Source organism: Bombus vancouverensis, chromosome 16, assembly GCF_051014615.1.
Source record: "Bombus vancouverensis nearcticus chromosome 16, iyBomVanc1_principal, whole genome shotgun sequence".
Lineage (NCBI taxonomy): Eukaryota > Metazoa > Arthropoda > Insecta > Hymenoptera > Apidae > Bombus > Bombus vancouverensis.
This window is the reverse complement of record NC_134926.1, coordinates 8,817,868-8,834,450: the sequence shown is the minus strand read 5'-3', so window position 1 is coordinate 8,834,450 and position 16,583 is coordinate 8,817,868. Positions and strand designations below refer to the sequence as shown.

At 35.6% G+C, this 16,583-nt stretch overlaps 1 protein-coding gene across 1 annotated transcript in view; it reads right to left on the bottom strand.

The window, feature by feature from the left end:
- Positions 1 to 16,583, bottom strand: part of LOC117161503 (metabotropic glycine receptor) — a 157,867-nt gene that overhangs the window by 53,865 nt on the left and 87,419 nt on the right. The window contains exon 5 of the mRNA XM_033343084.2: positions 8,863 to 9,063. Coding sequence (XP_033198975.1) covers positions 8,863 to 9,063 — 201 coding nt within the window. The remainder of the gene's footprint in view (positions 1 to 8,862; positions 9,064 to 16,583) is intronic.

The following is a 16,583-nucleotide window of genomic DNA, read 5'->3' as shown; positions in this document are numbered from 1 at the left end:
CAAAATCTGCAATCACTTAGTTGCCAAGTCCAACCTAACCTCAAACTGTCACTTGACTAGGCAGAAAGGCGTCAAACTGATAATTATAATATTAGGTTGGCAACTAAGTGATTGCGGGTTTTGTCACTAGATGGTAATGACAAAATCCGCAGTCACATAATTGCCAAGCCCAACCTAACCTCAAATTGTCACTTGACGAGACATTACCATCTAATGACCTAACCTAATAATTATCTAAGAAACTGGTAGATTTTAAGAAAGTACGTCATTACAATTTTACAATACTAAGCATAATAATGCTACGTATTAATGCAAATAATATTAGTGCTTTTATACTGTTATTTGTATGTATTAATTTCTGGAGAAATCGATGGATCTGAAATGAGCCATTAAATTAGAAACACCATCTGCATTACGTTACAATTATTATCTGTCTGTAGTTAATTATGCTATTTATACTATCTCATAGAAAATTTGTTCTTGTACGTCACGATTTTGCTATCTATAAATATCCACAAAATTATAGAAATCAATTTTTTTTCTTTCTAGACAAAATGACTAAAAGCATTCAAATTTTTCCAAATTTCAAAACATTAAATTAAATTTAGCTTTAACAAAACACGCGAGATGTTAACAAAAGACGTGCACAAATGTTCGAACGCTTTCTGCAGATGAACTCTGTACATCTGTTGAATTTTCGAATTTGATTAATATGGGAAATTGGTTCGAAGAGAGGATTGCATTTATACGGACGAACGCACATGGTTGTCAGTTTAACTCCGGAATTCTGCAACTTGTTGCATTCCGCCAACTCGTAAACAACGTTGCAGATGCGACAGGAAATCTGCTCTCGAAATATCATTTCGCAACGATATTTCGATTTCGATATCGTCTGCCACTGTGGCGACAGTAATCATATACAACAACGAAACCAATTAACGATTTATCCTAATTAATTTTCGCTATAAATATGTCTCGATAATTCAACTAATTTTATTAACCCATTTTCTTGTTTTTTCTTTCTTTTCCAATAGAACGAAACTATTACGAAGAGAATTTTACTGAAAATATCGACAATTTTATAAACCGATTTAAAAATACACGCTGAGTCAGTAGAAACCTGCACCTGCAACAATTCCTTGTCTATTGACTTTATCGAACTTATGTTTCAAACGAAATTTATTTTATTTCATTGAAGATAAAATCGAATATTGCAAAAGTTCGTCTACGTGAAATCTTTTTTCTAGAAATATTTCAAATCTTATTCTTCTCGATGGATGAACGTAAGTTCTTCGGTTAAACTTTTGACAGAAGACTCATCGTGAGTGTGTTGAGATCGTGAAACAGACAATATTTCTCTTCGCTGGAATTTTCTCTCTGATATTATCCACAATTTTCCTGGTAAAATATATAAAATTATAGCATAAAATATTCACATTAACATGCGCATGGTTTCACTAGAAACGTTGACAATTTTAAATTTAATTTCATAATAAATTCGACATTGCGACAATTTCTTCGAAAATGTAAAAATCTGTTTCTTCTATTTGTAGCCAGCAACGATGTTTATTTCCAGCAATAATTCCACGCTGAATTACCTCGAATTTGATATGCAAATTTCCCTTATTCGTATACACGCATATATGTCTTTATAAATATTTAACAGATGAAAAATATTTGAAATATTTATACATTTTATGTCTCCGTTTTTCACCAAATGTTTACTCGGACAAAGATAATTTCACGGAATACGGACAACACAACTTTTCTCCACAAGCTTTCCGCAAACGAATAATACAACAAATTATTTTCAATTATTTTAGACATTTAACCATCGAGCGAAAATTTTGACTGAATAGCAAACAAGCACGTGCACCTATACATTTACAAGCTGTATGTAAATGTTAATGAGAAATTACGAAATCGTTGAAAACAGTAGAAAGTGGCCACTGCTTGTTCCACCGGTTGTTACGTTGTTAATTATTAATTTATTTACATGTTTAATTATTGATTGGCAAAAGTAATTAAATTTATTGCGAATAAACGTTGCTACTGATTCGAGCAAACATTACACGGCGTGTTGATGTGGTTACAAAATTATTGAAAAGCTTAAACAGAATAATCAGAGTCGACGAGAAATGAATGCGACTGTACAAACAACGGCTCGTAATGAATATTTCAATTGCATTGTTGTAATAAAATGTTTCCATGGCAAATAATACTCGCGTGTGTTTCTATATGTGTAATGTCTCTGTTTAATAGAGAAACACTAAAAATTATCAAATTGTAATAAAATGTTTTCATCTCCAGACAAATATCTCTCTGTAATATTAAATATTATATATTGTATATAATATTATATATAATATTATTATCATATATAAAATATTTATTTATCGTTCGATAACGTGTTTCTCATAATAAAATTTTATCATTGTCATTGAATAAAATACATGACAAATGTGTATGAATTGTTATATAATAAAATGTTTTTATTCCAAAGGATATTTGTATATATACCCCAACGTGTATAATATTTTTGTTAACAAAAAAAAACAGTAATAAAACGTCCCTTTCTCTAGATAAATATTTCTCTGTATATTTATTTTTCAATAATAATATTTGCTATGAAAACTCATGGGAGGTTACATAGTATTTAGATTGAATTGTTTTCGATGCTCGTAAAAACGCACGAGCCAACTGTTTGAATTTTACATTGTACGATATAATGGGAGTCAGTTAAAAAAAAAGAGGAACTTTGAACCAGAATTATTTCGATAATATGTTAATCATTTTTTAAAATGTAATCTTTATTGAACGAACAAATTTGAAAAAATGGATAATTTCATTGAAATTTTCAAAGGGTTTAAAAAATAATACTTTCAATTTGTTTCAATCTTTTTTCGAAATGAAATTTTACTATAACAATTTTTGAATGAAATTTTTAGAGATTTATCATATTTCAATTTTAATATGCTTGAAAAGAGATGGTACAGAAGATAAGGTTTGTAGTCGCTTTTGGTTAAGCTTTTCTTCCAAATGAGATTTTAAAATAAAATACCATTTTTCAATCTTAATACACAATGCAGGAAAGAAGATGGTAAAAGGTTCGATTGAATTTCTCTTTTACTTTTTCTCCTGTCATCATCTAATTTCTTTTCAATACAAATTTCACACAAAACATGAATTCGCTTAATGTTACTTGTACAGTAGCTAGAAAAAATTTGATTAAATATCTTTCTCAGGTTTGCTAGAATCCTAATCCTGCTAGAATTCGCCTAATCCTGCCACTTTTAATTACTTCCTTGTTTATAATGACAGAGCAAAATGTATGAAAGAAAAGTTGTATAATAAGAAGAACGCTTTTCTTGTGAAAAAAATTGCTAACTTTGTAACTGTCTGCTTACAAAACGTTTTCTCAATAGACAACTTCCAAAGTCACTCTTCGACTATCTCTTTATATTTGATATTATTTCTTATATATTTTCTTCGAGTTACTATTATAGAATTTTTTAATTTACTTAGAGACATTAGAAATTAAGGTTTCCAATGATTTCTATCTTAGTGATAAGTTTATTGATTGATAGATCTATTGACAATGGATTAAACATGGATGGAAACGATGGTTATTTAGTGTGAACTAAATACAGTAATGTGCTATAACTAAAACAACTAAATAGTTAATTCGCAACTGACAACTAATAGTTTACAACTCATAACAACTCGACAACTCAACTCTCGACTCCTCACAACTCGACTCTCCCCAACTCTACTCTCAACTCATGACTTGATTCCTCACAACTCGACTCTCAATTCGACTCTCCACTCACGACTGTCAATACTCGACTCCCCACCACTCGACTGTCAACTCACGACTGCTCAACTCGACTCTCCACTCACGACTATCACAACTCGACTCCCCACCACTCGACTGTCAACTCACGACTACTCAACTCGACTCTCCACTCACGACTACCACAACTCGACTCCCCACCACTCGACTGCCAACTCACGACTACTCAACTCGACTCTCCATTCACGACTCTCCAGATAACGACTGCCAAGTAACGACTGCCAGGTAACGACCACCCGGTAAAAACTGCCAGGCCCTTTTGGCCTAACGGCGCTTAGGCTTTCTCGCAATATTGTTTATGGTTCACGCGATAGTTCTTAGGCCATTTGTCCACGACACTACACTATCTACGCAAAATATTTTCTCCAATTTAATTCATCGGCAAGCAACATAATCCTTTTTCATTTACGAGCTTTGACATAGTTCCCTGAAATAAACGATATAATTTCAAGACAGAGTAACTGATAAAAATCTCCAACCAAAAGCTATGAAATTTTTCCTAAATTCCCAAATCCGAAATATATTTTTGAACTTAAAAAACTTGCACCGGAGCAACACGAAACAGCTGAATAAAAAATACTTGTTTCATGCAACGGGAGACAGGATAAATTTGCAGAATGGAAAACTACGAGGGACACGTAGAAAATTGTATAAAATACATACGCGTGCATCGTCCAATGGACGCGTTCCTGTTCCAGAAACGAGGTGTGTAAAAAAAAAAGAGAAAGAAGGAAATTATTTGTTCTGCGTGCGCGGAAATGAAAAATTCTTCAGCGATGCGTCGAGTTTCATGTTGATTAAGCAATCTGGCAAATGGCTCAACTGCCGCCACAAACGGACGCGTATAACAGAATAAAAAGGGCCGGTGAATATTGCATAGCAGCGTGACGGATCTAAAACGAGCAACGACTCGTAAATTCCAGCCAGCAGGAACGAATTAACCTTCGTTCGAATCCAGTCGTATTTTTATTAGCGACGAATTGTCCTTTTTCTCTCCAACTCGAATGGAATGAAAATTTTCAATGAGCAAACGCACGGCCAATGAATTTCATCCACATACTGTACATCGTACAGGTTTTCCTTATGAAATGCTGCTGAGTTTCTCGTGATTACTAGAACCACGGATATTTATGTATCCATGGGAAATTGAAAGATGGAAAAATATCTATGGAATATACGCGGCAAGTCTGTAGAAACCTCCACCTCAAACAATTCGTCGTCCATTGACTTTATGAAAAAATATTTAGAGTTCCAGTTGATCTCATCGCAGAGATCGTATTATGAGTTGGCAACTAAGTGATTGCGGATTTTGTCAATACTACTTAATGACAAAATCCGCAATCACTTAGTTGCCAACCCAATACTTTTGGCTATAAAGAAAAAAAAGGAAAAAATATGAAAAGTATTGAGACTAGTCTTCAAGGATCTACGAAATGGTCTGAAAAGAGAAAAAAAGAAATAGTTGGTTTAGTGTAATAGTAGGGATAATAGCGTTATCGGTTAGACAAAATCGGTTGGATGTTAGCAGGATCCATAATCTCTTCGAGCAAATCTTATCAGCAGTGACTTGACGTAGGAACTGGTGAAACCGACGGAAACAATCCTGTCTTTGGGCTATTCGTGTAATAAATTTCCGTAACAACTGGAGGCGATAGTTGCCGGAAGTGAGTTCGTAGTTTAGGTTTCGGCCCGTCTCCGGTTAATTAAAGGGAATTTATTAGCCCTGCGATGGCTCAACCTCGATACGTGATTGCAAAGCAACGCTGTTATTCTCGTTCAAATTGACGGATAAACATCCTGACACGAATCTGAAGCTTTTAGAATTTACGGAATTATCGATAGAATTCGTTAAGAAAATCCAGACACCTTGAAGAGTTGGGATATTTCGCTGGAAATATCTGTAGAATGTACAGAGTGTACGTTCATGGAATTGTTCTTCCACTTTTCTCTTATTCCACTCTATTTTTATTCTTCTTCTTTTTTTTTTTATAACAAATGCCACGAAACGGCTTTCGAACAAACAGTTCCATCACACGCATGTTTACAAACAAATATTTTTCCAACCCTGTCCCCACATCTGAAAAATCCTAGCCAAACCAAAAACAAAGGCGATCTATTTTTCGTTGGTTAGATCAGGCTTTTAATTTCCGGCAGCGGGAACACGTTGCCTTGTCTGGTAACGCGTTATTTTCCGAAAATATGAACGCCAAACGAACAATCATCGAGGGTACACGATAGTTGCAAGGACACGCCATTGGAAAAACGTAGCAGCGATTTACAGTTCGTCCTATAGATTCACCTTTTTCTCCCTTTAATTACGCTGGGTAATTGAACAGAACAGGATTCGTTAGCCAGGATTCGATTATCGAGACAGGAATGGAAAAGCGGCCAAAGTTGGACATTTCAACGCGATTATTGCCCCCATCTGTTTTTCATCTCCATATGGAAAAATCCGTCTTAACTGTTCCTCAAAATCGTGCTACCTGAAATCCTTGTGCCAAGCTCTTCTGATCTAGGACAGGATCTTGCCAATTATTTGCCAAATAATTTCCTAAATCGGTTAGCAAAAGGTAGAGAAAATCGACGAAAAAAGGTTCAAAAATGACACTTGAGTAAAATTTATAGAATTATCGCGGGGCATTATACACGGGATACTAATTGGTTGGCACAAGTATGAGAATGAAAGAAGATAAGAGAACGTGTCAAGCAATCTTAGGCAGTCATAGAATCTTGGTACATAGGAATCTTAAATCATGGAACCTTAGGCCACAGAATCTTAAGCCATAGAATCTTGGGACATAGGAATCTTAGGCCATAGAATATTGGGACATAGGAATCTTAGGTCATAGAACCTTAGGCCATAGAATCTTGAGCCATCTTGGGCCATAGAATCTTGGGTCACATCTTAGGCCATAGAATCTTGGGCCATCTTGGGCCATAGAATCTTGGGACATAGGAATCTTAGGCCATAGAATCTTGAGCCATCTTGGGCCATAGAATCTTGGGATAGAGGAATCTTGGATCATAGAATCTTGAACCAAAGAATCTTGAGCCATAGAATCTTGGGACATAGGAATCTTAGGACATAGAATTTTGGGACACAGGAACCTTAGGCCATAGAATCTTGGGCCATAGAATCTTGAGCCATATTGGGCCATAGAATCTTGGACCATAGAATCTCGGACCATAGAATCTTGGACCATAGAATCTTGGAACATAGATTCTTGAGCCATAGAATCTTGGACCATAGAATCTTGGACCATAGAATCTTGAGCCATAGAATTTTGGGCCATCTTGGGCCATAGAATCTTGGACCATAGAATCTTGCGCCATAAAATCTTAGGCCATCTTGGGCCATCTTGGGCCATCTTGGGCCATCTTGGGCCATCTTGAGCCATAGAATCTTGGGATATTGGAATCTTGGGCAATAGAATCTTGGGCCATAGATAAGGATGAAACAGTGTAACGTCTCTTTGCTTAGCTGTCAAAAGATACGAACCTTCTTCGATTAACACTTAGCCAAGCAACCTATACGCTGTCCACCATGCATTTTTCCAAGTTCGGGGACTAATGTTCACTACTTACAAAACAAAGAAGCGTAAAAATTACTTAAGGGGTGAATTATATTTTGCGGTAATGATTTCGTTTAACAGTTTCACATATTGTTTATACAAAACATCAAATTAAAAGTATATATTAAAGTGCACGACACAACCATAAGGGAATGTAGACAAACCAGGGAACAATGCCGGCTTATACGGTGAACTGCACCGCAACTTTGCAATGCAGAGATGTAATCTGCATTTGAGAACAGATAAAGGATCGATTCACGAGTCAGCCGCATTGAGATAATCGCGTTGAAAAGGCAGCTTGGACCTGAGTTAATTAATTTCGAAGCGGAGGTAGGTTAGCCTTTGGTAGTTGATTCTTTCGACAGAAGTTGCCTCAACTGCGTTTAGGGCAGTTAGTTGGCTTGGATTAAAGGACCTTTTGATGGTGGACAGGCCCTCCCAATGGGATTCTCCCCAGACCATTTCAAAGACCTTGCAGAAAGAAGGTGGAGCTGACATCAAAGGGGATTCTAGATTATTTTAAATCTATAGTTGGTGCTCAGAAGTTGTTAATCAGAGAGAATTTAGAAGCAGTTCGAATCTTGGCAGCAAAAAAAAAAGATACGCTAGGATCTGAAACTCAGACTAACTGTTTTAGCTGTAGGTTGAAAGTATTATAGTAATCTTGGGATTTAGTGATATCTGTGTAAAATTAATTTGAAAAATGCAACATAGGTGAAAGATTGCTTCACTTATTCAGAACAGCAGAGAATACTGAATTTGGAATATTTTATATATTTCTGTGCATTTTCCATTAGCAATAGATGCATCTGTTTTTCCAAATGATAAGATTTCTGTCTGTCGTTACATTTATTAGCTTCCTTGTTACCTAAATTTTCGGATACATTTTAAAAGCATGCACCCTTTTGTGTAAATTATGTTTTATGCAGAGAATTTTGTTACCAATCGCCTGTTTCAAACAATGGAAATGTATTTTAACCGAACATTTTATAAAATGCATTTAAAGTTTGAAATTTAGAACTTTCCATTAACAGTTATCCGCCTGAAGAACTTTCAGTTATGAATTTCCATTTTAAAAGCACAAATGTTCCTATTGAAATTTCATTATAATATTACAATAATTTAATTTTAGTTTCCATGAAAAATTTCCTCAATCTCTTTTAACGTCCTTATTGAAATAAAAGTTTAGAGCCTATTTATAATGGAAAGTGCTGATAATAGAATATATGCTTTTAGTACCATATCGTTTCTCAGATACAGTCTTCCTTTGAATACTTATTGCATCGATAAGAACTTGGAATCAATATGTGATCAAAATTTCAACGATATTATAGAATTTCATTATCCGGCCTTCGCTGACTGTAGAAAAGTGCCTCTGTAAAATATTCAAAGCGTAAGAAAGGATTTGGATCGTGGAAAAGCATTTAGGCTCCTTACCTTCACTTTGCCATACTTCCAAGTGAAAAGGGCGACAGCGGGCAGACAGGCGATGACGCAGCATTCCAGGATGAGGATAGCAGTTCTCATCAACCAGTTCAAGGATACCACACACGGTGAATCGTCCTCACAGGACTCGCAACCCTCAGCACAGGGGAGACACTCGAACACGCCATTCACGTCGTACTGATTCTCTTCACCCTAGAAATAAGACATCCAAATAGAAAATTAGAAAAATCGATTGTCATGGTACACTTGGAATGCAAAATAGAGACTGAAAGAAGATAGAAAACTAGAAAAAAAAGGATGATTATATTTGAAATAAAAGGTAGAAATGGAAAATTTAAAAAAAAAAAGAATTAATTATTGTATTTGGAATTATATGTCAGAAATATTGTACGTGGAATATAATATTTTTAGAAAAATTAGGTAGAAATGGATTTTGAATGATATGTTAAAAAATGTCAAAAGTATAAAAAATTATAGATTTATATTTTACACGTACTAGTATTATCTACATATTCATATATGTAACATGAGAAATTACATTGTATTATAATCAGGGTTCTAATTACACGATCTCCTCCATTTTCACATTGCTAAAAATGGATTAAATACTGTGTGCAATTTAAAATTCTACATTTAAAATACCATAGAATACACGTTTTCATGGAAGCCAACGAATATAGTGTTCGAATAATCCGCTGTGGAAAAGGACACGAGAAAAGTACTGGGAGAAAATATTTAAAAAATACAAAAAGTACAGTATCAAGAAATATGAAAAATAATATTTTAATCCAAAAATGTCTACCATCGTTTTATTAAGAGTTTACTAAAAATTCTATTTTGCATTTATATTTTGCCCATTGGTGTCATATTATACGATAAATATATTTTTCCAATTCCAAGCACAATTATTATTATTCAAATAACAATTTCATATTGGTCAAAATTATGAGCAATTCGGAATTTTACGTCAGAAATATATTATATTTTTTATAATTTGTATTTTATTACAATTTTTTGTTTCGAATTTCCACTTTGGTGAGCGCTAGCGTTATCTCACTTCCACGCGCTTCAACCTCTGTCCACGCGCTCAAACGTCTGTCTCACTCGCACGCGCTTCAATGTCTGTCTCACTCGCACGCGCTCCAACGTCTGTCTCACTCGCACGCACTGCAACGTCTGTCTCACTCGCACGCACTGCAACGTCTGTCTCATTCGCGTGCGTCACTGACCTCTCTTTTGCGCACTAGCGCTGTCTCACTCAGCCGCATCACTGACCTAAAGCTCCTCCAACTGGTTGCCATTGAAGGGCGCTGAGCCAGCGGGTTTTTTTACTATACAGTAGGTCGCGCGTACGCACTTCCCGGAAGGAGTGGAAGGTGAAGCTTACTTTCAGGGATTTTAGCGGCACATCAATGGTAAACTTTAAAGCTGGATATCTCGAAAACGGAGCGACGTATCGACGTGAAACAAAATGGGTTTGAAAGAGCGTGATTTATGCTGTCTTTCAAGAGTGAAAAATTGACAATTCTTCTGATTTCGTGGCTCTTATTTTTCCGTACATCTTATTGTATTTTCTGCTCCTCTCATTGCGGTTACGTTATTTTTCTAAATATCTGGATATCGTTTAAAGCGAACAAGTTAAATATAGAAGAACATACAAAAATAGCGAACTTGTTAACAAATTTATTGCTGGTTTATGGATAAATATGGGGATATTCGATATTAAGAAACACTTAAACGCCATCAGAGGAATATTAAAAAAATACCTTTCCATAAAACACTGTATAAAAACATTTTCCACACATGAGAAATATTTGATGGTATCTCGATAAATTAATTTCTTCTAACTTCGAAATACGCACTGTTTAACAAAAATTTATTTTAGTGCCATTTTGCTACACACGTTTCTTCCAAACTTCTCGAACAACACCTGTATTTCTAAAGGAGAGATTCGTATTCCATGGAGGAAGGTTTCAGTGGAATCGTACAGGTCGTAAATCACATAAATGCTGCTGTAAGCGGCCATACGGCAATCGAATCGATTAACATTCGACGGCTATTCGCCACATTCTTAATCCCATCGATAGCCCGTAATTCAACGAGCCAACCAACCGGACGGTTCATTAGCGGCCAATGTCAAAATCGGTGTCATGGAAACAAATGTGTGTCACGCCATCGGAACAAATTTCTTCAGCCATAAGCGACCAAATATGCATGATTACTTCCGCGTAAATCCGTATGGCTACAAATCATAACGTGGTAAATCGTATTCACGTTCGTGACTTAAGTTCAGGAGAATTTATCGATATCACAAATCAACGGCGATGCCATTATGGTTTAGGATGTTAGGGTCAAGCTAACTACGCCCAGTTGCCATTTCCATGCGTCGTGAATGGAACCTTATGGCGCATCTCATTGCAGAATAACATGTTTATGCTAAGACAAGATTCTATTTCACGTGTTACGATATTTATTTGTTTTCATAGGAAATTTATTTGCTACTTACATTTTTTACTGATCTACTGATTTAGTGGCACGAACCGTTTCAATGATTTTACAATTTGAAACTATCAATGGTTCTTGATTCAAATTTTTCTTTAAGGGAAATATCCCTGCCAAAGAAAATTTCGAATTTTCCTCTTAAATGAAAATTCTCTGGAATTTGGAATTTCCACAGAATGAAAACCTTCGGCTCCTAGGAATTGCGAAAAGAGAAATTCTCTAAAATTTTCTAAAATTTTATTTTCGATGAAAATTCTAAATTTTCGAAGCTTCCAAATTTTCACTGAAAGTTTTCGTTAACTTAGCTTTTCTGAAGAGAAGACCATTCAAAAAGCGACGACTTTAAGCTGTAAATTTCAAATTTCCATCATTCTAAATTCCAAATTACAGATTCCAAGGGTTTGAAGCTTCAAATTCCAGCAAGTATAGGTTTCATATTTCAGAAATTCTATGATTCGCAATTTCAAAAATTCCAAGTGCCATATTGCAGAAATTTTCAATTCCAAATTTCAGCAATTCCAACTTCGAAAAATTGCACGTTCGAAAAAAGAGTACTTTTTCTATAAAATAAATTTTGAAAAAGAATATCTTGCACATTTATATCTCGTAGCTCATGTTAATGCAGATGATAATAATTTATTAGCAGAATGAAATTTCATGTGTGGCATTAGCCAGACAAATTCAAACTCCAGAGACACGTCTCATATTTGCCAAGCTAATAATTAAATTAGTCTACGAAGTGGCATACCGTACGTCTGTCATGAATTCCAACTGCTTCCTAGCATAATTGTTCGAGTATACAGGCGAAACCTTGTCTAAGTTGTTTGGAATTACAGAGAGTAGAATTTCATGAAGTTGTTGCCATGTTTACTGTTGATTATTACACACGATAAACAATGCAAATTGTTACGAAGTTCTCCATATTTAATTGTACGATATTTAGATAACAATGTATGCATACGAAAGAAAAGAGAAAAATGAAAGAAAAAATATTCTTGCAAATTTAAAGGCAGAATGTTCTTAAAAAAATTAAAAAATAAATTATGTTTCTATAAAAAATTCTAATATTAAGAAAAAAGAAATAAGAAGATACTTTGAACAATGTAAAATTATTTATCAGAGCATCAAATATGAAAATTATTCCACTACAAAAAAAAATAAATAGATAAAAGAAAAAATATTCTTGCAAATTTAAAGACAGGATGTTCTTAAAAAAAGTAAAAAATAAATTAGGTTTCTATAAAAACTTCTAATATTAAAAAAAAAAAGAAATAAGAAGATACTTTGAACAATGTAAAATTATTTATCAGAGCATCAAATACGAAAATTATTCCACTGCAAGAAACAATTTATTATAATTCGCTATATTTCTCTTCACTGATCTTTACATTCAAGCGAAAGTATTTCATGAAAGAAATTAATTTTTCTTCTTGGACAATGTTTTTAATTATTCTTTCAATAAACAGATATTACTATCCACGTTGGTGTATGACACTTTCACTTGTCTGTCTGCGTTCGCCGCCTGTTTCCGTTCAACGCTGTAATAAGACTACGAGCACTTGAACGCGAGCTTTGTTGCAATTTTAATCCCTCGGATCGTGTCGAGTTCGTTAGCCAGATTATTAACACGTCCGCGAACGGAACGAAATTTACTCTTAATTGAACTGGTGTAACATTTCGAAACCGTGTAGCCAAGTTAATTAAGAGCTTGTTTTTTTAAGCGGATAGAATTCCAAAGAGGGATAATAGAGTGGAAAATAGCTGTGAGATGTATAAAACGCCAGTCAGACACCCAATTCTCTATCTGAAACTATTAAAGGGTAGAATTAGTTTATCAGGCGGAAAATAGAATTGGACCGGTGATTAATTATTGTTCTACGGAGAAATTGTGAAAGTTTATTAAATTGGAGGCTGTTCGATCGAGCAGAAATCGTTCCACGTGGCATTTCGGACAGTTGGGAAATCTGGGATTTTCTTTTGGAAAAAGTGCAAGAGATTTTGGTCTAAAATTTGCCTGTCATATATAGAATTGTATGGAAAATATCTGGGAATTTTTTCGTGCAAAAAATAATTAGTTTATATAAAGTTTATTTCTCACAAATATTATTAATTTTAATTTGTCCATCAGGCAGAAAGAAGACAAATTTTAGCTAAATGTTAATCTGGACGATTGTTCCCTTCATCCGGACCCAATTAAACTCTCTTTATTTAGTCGTGTTCATGGAAATACGAATTTGCCTAAACGCAATCAGAGTCACAATAATAAAAATAATATTGTGTTCTCTGAAATTTTATTAAAATTCACGAACCAAAATTGTAACGCTATCCTGTCGATGCAAAACCATACATAGCAGCAATAATAATAACGGATAACAATAAATTTCACAAAAATTTCGAATAAAAAATTGTCAGGAAAATTTCGAGCTGGTCGAAACGCGAAGAAAAGAATAAAAGCAGCTGCTAAAAAGCATTGGGAGGTGCAAACAGGCGGAGCAGAAGCGGACAGCGTAAGTCACCTAATGGAAATCGACGAGAGGTGGCAACTTTCGCATTCACCAGTGAAATGGGTCAATCACTCGTGCGACCTTCGCGCTCAACGCGTTGTAAACATCTGTGACAAGCCGAAACGACGAAATAATTTACGTTAACAATACACTTACGTATAGAATCCGAACCGTTGACTCCGCAATGCCATGAATAATGATAATTCAAATAACATTAGGACGACAATGCTTTGGGAAGTTGGCAAAAGTGATTAGAATTCAACGAAGCGCGGTTTAAATGGTTTTCTGGTTCGTTTGGTCGATTAATTGATAATCCACAGTGATGTTCCTGGCCGGTACAAGGGGAAAAAATCGATTAGAATCGGACAAGTGACGGGGATTAGTAGAATAGGGTCGCGTATGGTCGGACAAGTGGATCAATCAGTAGAACAGCTCGCCCCTTCGGTCGACAGGTGGCCACGTCAGTGGAACAAGCAGTTTATGGTCAAACAGTGGTTACCTTTCATGGAACAGGAAAGAAAAATGATAGAACCGAGTATCTTTACGCCCCATGCAGAGATTTAAGTAGATTTTAACACACAATATTATTTTTATACTGCAATGAGTGAAGAATATAAAGGAATAATATTATAATTGAAATTTTACAAAAATGATTTCTGTGATTCTCCACGAATCAGAATATGCTAATAATAGCTAGGAACAAGTAACAAGCTAAGAAATATATTTTCCTTGGATGGTATTCCAAAATAAGTGTACTTTATCAAATAGAAGACTACAGAGGAAGAATATGACAAGTTTCTCATCTTTCAGATAGCAGCAGTTTCCAAGTTTAAAACTGTCAGTTAATCACATTAACAAAATTGTTTGTGCTTAATTATTTGCTCACCCTCTCTGTAATTATAAAACTATTACTTATCACAATATTAACACTGTTATCTGTGTCCTATCAATTTCACTTCTTCATCAACTATCCATCTTCAGTCTTAACAAATCCTTCCGATCTTTACCTCCTTCCACAGTTCATTTTATTTTATATTATTCAGTGAAAAACGTCCATTAAAATCATCCAATCGATAGAAGCGTACTAATTACATTATTTTTCCACCAAGAACACGTTCGATGATGAGAAAAATATCTACAGCTACACTGGTAGACAAATATTGGTAAGACTGTGTGCATCGTATGGGGTCTTGAACAGTTTCAATCTGACAAGATTGATCCACGAGTCTCGCTTAGATGGATAGCAAATTCTCGTAGCAATGGTTCGCTTGTCATAGGTACTCGTCAGCCGATGAGATTGCACGTCAGAAAGACACGGTGGATTGGAGACAGAGGTGACACGGGAATCGAACGGTGGCCCTGGCTGGTCGGTGATCGTTCGATATTGCAAGCTTAGTGTGTCTGTTCACTATGACAGCGTGTCATTTCTGATTACGTCCCAGGCATTCTGACTGAAGTTTAACGCAAACCGACGCATACCCTGCGCTACCGCTGATTGCTTTCTGATTGGAATTCGCTTGTCGACGATGACGAGAGGCCTGGCCACCGCGGTCTCCACTCTAACTAGCTAGATATCTAACCTACGGGGAGGTTTTAGCGATGGATCGTCGACGATCAGATACCTTCGTCCTATCGTCCCATTAATCTCTCAGAAATTAGACATCGCAGCTTCCATCAGCTCTTAATTGATATCAATGGGTCACTGAGGATTTTCGATTAGGTCACCGGATTCTTGAGTGTCTCACTGAATTCTTCAGTATCTCCTTTTACATTGTACTTTGTATCCTACGGAGCAACAATTGTTAGTCATTTTTATGAAATATAAATTAAATAGTTTGGAATTTTTAACCAAAGCTCATCCTCGACCGAATGATAACAGTGGAGGATGAAGGCTAGAACTGACACAGTGCTTTTCTCGACTTTCGCAAGATTAATTACAATTTTAGGATCGTCCAACATCTCAGATCTTTATCCACTTATTTTGCAAATAAATCATTCGAGTTTACAAGAATCCACGAAATCTGCAACATTTCTAGGAACAATTACGAGTTACAAATTTTGGCCAACTACGTATCTGTACGTAGTCGTAGCGCTGAAGTTCGAAGCATCGCGCGATGAAGAGGCTTCTGTGAGAGCCTGACTGTCGAGGAGACGTCGACGAATTGACAATTGATTTTGGTGAATTGCACCGAACAATAGGAATTACCAGTCGATATGGTAAATGGAATCGTGAATATTCTCGCATGTAGGAATTAACTTCCGATTTCCAGAGAATAAGCTGAATTGGATAGGAAGTTGGGAAGAAGGTTCATGAGAATAGGCTCAGGCCAGATTTCTCATTAGTCCTGTAACAATTTTAAAAGAGGCAAGCGAACCTCGCACCCTTCGTTGTTCTCAGAGATTTTACAACTACAGTGAGCAGTCACGTGAAACAAGGAAGAATCTGAATGGGCTTTGAGTTATTATAAATTCCGGTTAAGAAGTGAATAAGAACCCAATTATAGGGTGGACCCCAGAAAGCTGTGAAGTCTTAATACCGTACAGAATTCTGGTTCTTTGGAAGTTTCAATCTCGATTGTAGCGAAGTTGTGGGGAATAAAGGAAGGCTTGAGTCAGATTTGGATTAGATCCCATTTATGTTTAAAGGTTCCAGGTCAAGGAGCGAATTTGGCCCGGGAATCTAACGTATGGAGTAAAGGATTAATA